Below are 8,253 nucleotides of genomic sequence, written 5' to 3' on the forward strand. Positions count from 1 at the left end.
AGCACGTCCATCCTGCCTGCACGGCTTCCAGGCACTGGACGCGCATTAACTAACCGAGGAGAGGCCGCAGCCTGGGCTTTGCCCTTACTCCCCGGTGTGTACAGGCGCGCGGAACCCCCCAGCTCCCAGGGCGCGGGCGCTGGGGGCGGGCCCGAGCTCTGCCTCAGCGTCGCGTCACGCCGGGGAGGGCCGGGCTGGCCGCGGCATAAATAGGGGCGAGGCGGCGCGGGCTGCCAGGAGCAGGCAGCGGCGTGAGCGCGGTGACGGGCATCAGGCACCGCCGGGGAATCCCGTCTCCCTCCTGGCCCCGTCCCAGGTAAGCCGGCCGGGAACGGACCCAGGTCTTTGGGGAGGGGTGGGGAGAGCCGCCGGGGTCCCCCCGAGGGCGGGCGGAGGCTGTTTCAGCGCCCTGGTGCCTGGCAGGACGCGGGGCAGGCGGGGAGATGCGGAGCCTGACGCCGCCCGGTCGCTCTCCCCGCAGCTAGGCGCCCCCATGACTCTGAACCGCGGGGACAAGCTGCGCTACCTGGAGAAGCGGCGCTGCAGCACGCCCTTCGCCGCCCACCAGCACCTGCACCGGCGGAGCATGCCCGTGGATGACCGGGAGCTGCAGGCGTCCGTCCCGCCGGGCGCCCTGCTGGGCGAGTTCTCCCCGCTGGTCCGCTGCACCTCCTACAACCCTGACCGGGAGAGCTGGGCGTCCGACTCCTCCGACTCGGTCATCTCCTCGGGCAGCGACTCCGACAGCAACCTCTACAAGGTGATCCTGCTGGGCGAGCACGGCGTGGGCAAGACCAGCCTGGCCAGGATCTTCGGAGGGGTGGAGGACTGCTCCGATGCGGAGGAGGCAGGTGAGCGGGGGGAGTGGGCTGCGAAAGCGGCACCGTCCACAGCCCTAGCGCCCTGGCGCTAGCAACTCTCCTCTCCCTGCCCAGACAGGCAGCGAGCCCCGGGCTTGACTTGGCTTCAGAGCCGCCCTCTTTAACAGTGCCTGGCCTCGAACTGCAGCTCTAGTGGGAGGCATTTACAGACACTTTCTAGAGCTGGACATGCAGTGTGTCCATAAACTCCGTGTGCTCACAGATATACATAGACAAGTAGGAGATAGAACACAATTTGTGGTTCAACAAAATGAATGTATTCACACACCAATAGGCTTGCATAAGCATATTACTGTATGAATGCATATTAAGTGACTATAGTTGATGATTAACTCAGTCACATCAATACATTAATATTTGCATAAATGTAGCTGATTTGGGATCCCCTTATGTGCTCTTCTTAGTAAGGAAAGGCTTTGTTTCAGGGCATTATTCTCTAGAATAAACAAAGGCTTTTTATGATTAAGAGATTAACACTTAACGTTTGGCTATAGAACAAATTATTTTTATACAGTCCCATTAGATGGTTTAAAGGTTCATGTAACTAATAACATGCAGCTGTTACAGTGAGTTTATCAGATCTTTACAAAGGAGAGCTGTATCATTATCCCCATTTTACATAAAGTATGTTTTCCAGATTTGTCTTATTGATGACGATGTAGATGGCAGTCAATTGACTAGAACTGCCCTGAAGCAAAGTTCTCAGTTTTGTTCATGAGGAGTAAGTAAATTGAGGCACTTTTAAACATTACTCCAAAAAAAGCCAGACATTATTTTTAAAAAAACAAAACCAAAAAAAACACTCCCTAAAATAATGAGGGTTTTCATTAACCCAAACAGCAGGAAAGTGCAGAGCTAAGTTTTTTATCACTCTGTATAGTTGCGCCTATGTACTGCGAATGAACTGCAGGAATCTCTGGGGTGAGACTTCAGGATTGTACTCCAGGGTACAGAATATTATGCACTGAAGTCCTTACTCAAGGCATTCTCATTGACTCAGTAAAGATTATTTTAAAATATGCTACAATACTGAGGTATAACATGGTGAGTGAAGGATGGAGTGATGGCCTTTACTCTGATTTTTACCTACTTTTCTTGGCTTAACTCAGTACTTGAACACTGAAGCATTTAAAAAAAATTGTTAAATTCAAAATTTGCTAGAGACAAACAGTATTAATTGCACAAACCATGCAACTGCCTCTGTCACCATAATGAAAATATCTAGAAATAGTAGATTAGGTATGAACAGGTTTGGAAGCAATAACTGTGGTAACTACTCTACCTTAGTCAATCAGGTGTTGTCAAGTGTCCTTATTGCCAAGATTTTTGAAGTCAAATGATATATCTCTCTCTCTATAGGGAATACGTATAACAGATCGATTATAGTCGATGGAGAAGAAGCTTCTCTCATAGTGTTTGACATATGGGAGCAGGTATGAATAGTTCATTTTATTTATGGGTCATTTGTTAATTGCACAGCCTAGGCATAGTTTCAGAATAAGCTTTCATGGGTTAAAAAAAAACCCTTACTACTTCATATGCACGCCATGCATCTGAAGTGAGGTTTTTTACTCATGAAAGCTTATGCCCAAATGTATCTCTTAGCCTTTAAGAGGCCACCAGACTCCATGTTTTTGTAGATGCAGACTAATACGGCTACCTCCTGATACTTTCACAATAAGATGATTGTGTGTGGTGACTTGTTAAGTAACAGCCTAATAGAAAATAATATTGAGATTCTTTGTTCTGTATTCACTCATGTAGTTTTTTAGTAGCTAAGTTATTTCAGACCATGTTTAGGGCCAGACTGAACCCCTTACTCCTGCTGCTGGGGAGTTACCCGAACAAGCAGACTCAGTCAAGCCAATGAGGCAGTCCTGTGAGTAGCTGCTTATCAGTCAGAGTAAGGGGGTTGCAGTCTTGCCTATCCCAGGCCTTGGTGCAATTTGTGGAAATAGAAAAGCTTTCATTAATAAAGGAAAAATCCAGAACTGGGATTTTTTCCTCCCAAGAATGATTTAGTAAAATTTTTAATAGTGACTTGCAATTCTTTTATTACATTAAGAAAGCTAGCTGTAGCAGGGTTTCCAAAATCATTCACTTATTAGAATCAGGAACATTTAGTTATGTATTTTCAATGCAATAAATGGTTCCATTCTCTTTTCCTTCTAGGATGACAGTCAGTGGCTTCAGAATCATTGTATGAAAATGGGGGATGCCTATATTATTGTGTACTCAGTGACAGACAAAGTTAGTTTTGAAAAGGCCTCAGAACTGAGAATTCAGCTAAGAAGAGCAAGACAAACAGAAGATATTCCCATCATTCTTGTAGGGAATAAAAGTGACCTTGTCCGATCCAGAGAAGTCTCAGTAGATGGTAAGAGATGCTACTGAATTGTGAATTCAAGTCAAAGTTAATAACCAAGGCTGCAGAGAATCCCTTTCTACTGCAGAAAGGGACATGATTTGAAGTCTGGTTCATAAACATTCCATGTTTTAAAAGTTTGGAGCATAGAGAAGCAAAGCTGGTTGATTTGTGACTATCCTTGGCATAGTGCCCTGAAGCTGCAGTAGTAAAGTTGTGGCTTAGAGCTGAAGCTTCAGGGTACTACTGCATGCATCTCAAGGTCAATAGTGATGGTCATTAGCCGTCTTCTGGCTGCCCAAGGACACTTATTAAATGAGTTGATGTCTCAGTCCTGTTCCTAATGCACAGAGGTACAAAACTCACAACTGGCAGCTCCTGCTGAGGGCAAGACAATATAGACTGAACAGTCCTTTCTCCTATAAAGTGATCTCATGATGGGATGGAGATATATTGGCAGGGCAATGTGGGGACGCTTGCCCTGCTTGAGTCCAGGCTGACACTTTTCTGTGTGTCAATGTCCAAGACTGTCAACCAAGCATCTATCAACAGCACTGAATCCATTTTTTAAAAATTCATTTTTATATTCCCTAGATGGAATGTTACAAGATGCCATCAGTACCCTGATGAGATACTAGCTCTTTCAGTCTGGTGATTCTGTCGTAGTGTTGTCATTCCCTGCCCACTAGCCTGCATAGGGAGTTCAACCCAGGCAACATGGAGCAATAGCTTGCTTGTGGGCTGGTGCTGTGCCCAGAAGGTCTTTATTGCCCCAGTGGTGATCCTATTTATTGGTGTGGTTAACTCTGCTCAAGTTAATTAAATTTACAGCTTCAGGGTCATTGTTTTACCACAGGCTGAACATGGAAATTCATGCTTCAGCAGTGGTGAAAAGTAGCTTTTATCTCTGAAATACTAGAATTGCAACCTCTTACTGTAGATGCAGACCTCACTACATCAAAGTGACCTATGCCTTCCTGACCTCCAGCTACGGGTCTGGTAATTTGGCCTTCTTAGCTGTAACATGCTTTATTTGGAACTATCTTAGACAATTCACATTCTGCAAAAGCTGTAATCAGTGGTAGTACAACTGCACCAGAGCTTTCACCTGAAAGAAATGGTGATACCTGCTCTCTGCCTTTTGCTGGCTGCCCTCTTCTACAAGCATGTTTGCACACCTTGTTTAAACTGAACAATAGTGGGCCAGTCTGAGCAACTGTCTGTTGCCTTATGTTCCATCAAATTGGTGGAATTGAGACTTCCAACCCTACCATCTTTATCTTGAAAAGACAGGGGACAGCCTCTGAGGATCCAGCCCATGCAGGGGAATGGACTAGAGGACTTATTGAGGTCCCTTTCAGTTCTGTGATTGGAAATATTCATCTCAACATGCATCAAAGTACATTAGTGGTATAAAGGCCATATTCCCCTAATTAAACAACAACCCACACACACCTAAGTCACATGGCAGCTTTGGATGCCAGTGCACTTGAAGGGAAAAATCTCATTCTGTCATTCACTTGCCTCTTTTTCTCCCTTTTCAGAGGGACGGGCCTGCGCTGTGGTGTTCGACTGCAAATTCATTGAGACATCAGCTGCTCTTCATCATAATGTGAAGGACCTGTTTGAAGGTATCATTCGACAAATCAGACTTCGCAAAGACAGTAAGGAAGACAATGCCAGGAGAATGGCCAACACAAAAAGAAGAGAAAGCATAAGCAAAAAGGCAAAGCGATTCCTTGGGAGAATTGTGGCAAAGAACAATAAGAAGATGGCTTTCAAGGCAAAGTCAAAGTCTTGCCATGATTTATCTGTGCTTTAGAATCTTTCAGCAAGGCCAGATGTTGCCCATAGGTTATGAACAAGCATTTGACTTATGAAAAGTGTGGACAAACCTACATGGTGATAAAAACGAATGACTTACTTGGGAGACTCCTTAATGCCTTATGGTTCATAAGCAAGACCTGGAGGTTGTATTACCATGGGCACTTCAGTGGTAAATGGTTTAAGCATCAGTGTGCAAGTAAATGAACTAATTTTAAACAAGTGGCTTCATATGCCCTTGTTTTCACTGTGTACATTTGTTGCATGTCCTCCTGTCCTGTGGATACCAGAGATGCAAAGATAAAGGATGATAGGAAGTGAAATATCACCATAAACTTGTCTCCTTTGCAAAGCAAAACTTGAAAACGTTTGTACGCAGGCTCGTACACTTTTTAGTATAAAATAAGCAATGATAAATAATTTTTAAATTTAAATGGAGGGGGGCAGTTCAAACAGCATTAGAATGGGAGTTAGCAAAATATATATAGTTAAATACAGAATAAAACATTTTATGAAGTTAATTTGCACTTCTATTAACTGTTACTCAATTTGTTACTTGTTTACATGCAGATTTTATAATAAAGTTATTTCCTGTTATACTATTAGGCTGTGGCTTTTCTCATAGCAAGCACAAAATGAGACAGCAGTATTTTTCTGTTAGTGTTTACTGTACCAAAAAATCTACCAAGAACAGAGCCTAATTAGGGCTTGTCTACACATGGACTCTGTCTGCTCAGGAATGAATCTTATTCCAGAATAAGGAAGTGCATTAAACTAAAATGGAATAAGTGTCCAGTTAGTCAGGAACTTTCTCATCTACTCGAGTTTATTTATACCAGCTAAGATTCTGGGTTTTAAAAATGGATGTAATTCATCTTGAATCAAGAGTATTTGATATAAATATGTATAATGGATTGATTCTTTTACAGAGATCCATTCTACATGAGTAGTCTTAGTGAAATAAATGGGTCTAGTTATGTCAGTAAACAGGTGAAGGAACAGGCCCTTAAGCTGTCACACTCCCATGGGCTTCAACAGGAGCAGGAATAAGCCTGCTGTGTCAAAAGCTTTAGCCAGATGCAAGTCTCTGAAACAGATGATATATTGAACTTCATGCTGTGCTACTCCTAAGGTGCTTTATGGCCTTACATGGTGTCTAAAGAGCAAATGACCTTCATTTTCCATCCCCATTGGGAACTGTCCTGTTGCAGAAGAGGCAGATCAGGGAATTCTGAGACACTCTGATAAAAGCCTCAGCTTGGAAGCATTGTGGCTAATATGAGTGACAACATTCTGGTCCAGAGTGCTGTTTCCACTTACTGTTAGTGCTTTGCTTCCTTATCAATATTTCAGACTGACTTGTCTAGCTGTTGTCTTAAGTCACCTGTTGCATCAGTTTTAATTTCCAGACATAGAGCTTATTCTCTTACATAAAGTCATACGGCCAACTTTCTGACCAAAACACTCCTTCCTGTTCTCTCCTACTTCCCTCACCTCCTATATAGCATGATATTCTCAAAAGAGAGCTTCAAACTACCATGCACAAGTTTTTGTATAGGTGGCTTTTTTACTTCTTCCATGCACAGAATAAGTAGTGTACATCCATTCCACCTTACTGCTGGATCTTGGTGCTCATAAGCTAAGTGTGGTTGGGGTAGGTCAATACAAGAGCCCTCCAAGGAAAAGCTAAGTAGTGCAGGAAGAGGAATTGGTGCTTTTACACATGGCATTTTTTGTAGTCAATCAAGGCTCTAGAATAGTGCCAGGCACCACTGAATCCTGGGTCACACAAAACCAAGCTATCAAATGCTTGTAAAGAGCCCATGACAATCTTCATAAGAGGTGTTAACCTTGGTGTTTTGATTAAAGTCCAACACAGGTGATTCCATGCATTTCCCTAACACACTCTTTCTCCCTGAAACTTCAACTGAATGCAGTATTCTTCACCTCACTAAACTATGGCCTCTCTCATCTAACCCTGATCAGCTGTGGCAAAACAGCTGCATCTATTTACACTAGAGCATTAACTCTGCTGCAAAACATCCCAAGTCACATGCACCTGCATGTTCCTCTTGCACTCAATGCCAAAACTACAAATGTTTTATGAAGCTTTGCTCTTTTAGTCACATTGTGCTTTCAGAATGACCACTGGAGGGTTGATAGCCTGGCAGATTTATCCTGTGTTTGTAGGATACACTAGATACAGCTGCTTCACTGAATGTGGGCTCTGAATTCCATTTTTAACAAATATAAGGAATGTGCTGCAAGCTCACTGTTTAAAATTTGGGGTCTCGTAAGGCACAATGTATTATTATTGTGTCCCTTAATGCTACAACATGAATGTGGCAGCAAAGCCTCCTCAAGGTCAAGGTTAATAGTTGTGCTCATGAATACTGTGCATTGTAAATCAGACATTTTTCTGTATTCATTAATTCACAAGAATGGATTTTGGACAAGTCTTTAACCTGACATATTTATGAACACCCTGGCAGAGATTTTATAAAATACAAAGTATTTAATTGTTAATAGAGAATGCATTGTCACAAGGTGGAACTGTATGAAACAAACTGAGTTGGTCTAAAGAGACCACAACCAATCTAATCATCTCCCTTGTTGAAATATGTACAAAGATGCTTATTCTAAATACTCATTGTCTTATGTTTGTACAGAGTTTCACACAATGCATCCCAATTCATGACTAGATGCCTCAGGTGCTACCAGAATAGGATAATTAATAGTAATTTAATCCCAATTCATTTTCCTGTAACAGAAGAATTGCTGTTTTCTAGGGACAATACTTCTGGGATCAATGAAATACAACATGAAGTTCCTCATGTTATTAGGTGGAACTGTCAATCGCACCTACAGGAGTAAAGTGCCCAACTCACTGAATGTCAATGAGAATTGGGTTCCCAATTCTATTAAATGCCTTGGAAAATTCCACCCCACATCTTTGAGTATCAGTATCATCTCTAATTTTTTGCACTTTGAGATCTGCAATTGGAAAGTCAGCTCAGAATGTTATTGGGGTGTGTGTGTGTGTGTGTGTGTGTGTGTGTGTGTGTGTGTGTGTGTGTGTGTGTGTGTGTGTGTGTGTGTGTGTGTGTGTGTGTGTGTGTGTGTCTAGTGCTTATGAAAGTTACCAGAAAGAGATCTGCAGGGAGCAAAGTCTTCTGGTTACTT

At 43.0% G+C, this 8,253-nt stretch overlaps 1 protein-coding gene across 1 annotated transcript; it reads left to right on the top strand.

The window, feature by feature from the left end:
• The first annotated feature begins 242 nt into the window (after positions 1–242).
• Positions 243–5,636, top strand: RRAD (RRAD, Ras related glycolysis inhibitor and calcium channel regulator). Its single transcript, XM_030581639.1, has 5 exons — positions 243–316; positions 482–851; positions 2,241–2,314; positions 3,054–3,258; positions 4,791–5,636. The coding sequence occupies exons 2-5, from the start codon at positions 494–496 to the stop codon at positions 5,066–5,068; spliced, it is 915 nt and encodes a 304-aa protein (XP_030437499.1). The 5' UTR covers positions 243–316; positions 482–493; the 3' UTR covers positions 5,069–5,636.
• The last annotated feature ends 2,617 nt before the right edge of the window (positions 5,637–8,253 follow it).

The sequence above is a fragment of the Gopherus evgoodei genome, chromosome 12, assembly GCF_007399415.2.
Source record: "Gopherus evgoodei ecotype Sinaloan lineage chromosome 12, rGopEvg1_v1.p, whole genome shotgun sequence".
Taxonomy (NCBI): domain Eukaryota; kingdom Metazoa; phylum Chordata; order Testudines; family Testudinidae; genus Gopherus; species Gopherus evgoodei.

Excerpts from the sequence above, each read along its gene's own strand:
- RRAD (XM_030581639.1), top strand. The coding sequence starts at position 494 with ATGACTCTGAACCGCGGGGACAAGCTGCGCTACCTGGAGAAGCGGCGC. Across the intron at positions 852-2,240 it reads CTCCGATGCGGAGGAGGCAG|GGAATACGTATAACAGATCG; the intron begins GTGAGCGGGGGG and ends CTCTCTCTATAG. Across the intron at positions 3,259-4,790 it reads CAGAGAAGTCTCAGTAGATG|AGGGACGGGCCTGCGCTGTG; the intron begins GTAAGAGATGCT and ends CTCCCTTTTCAG.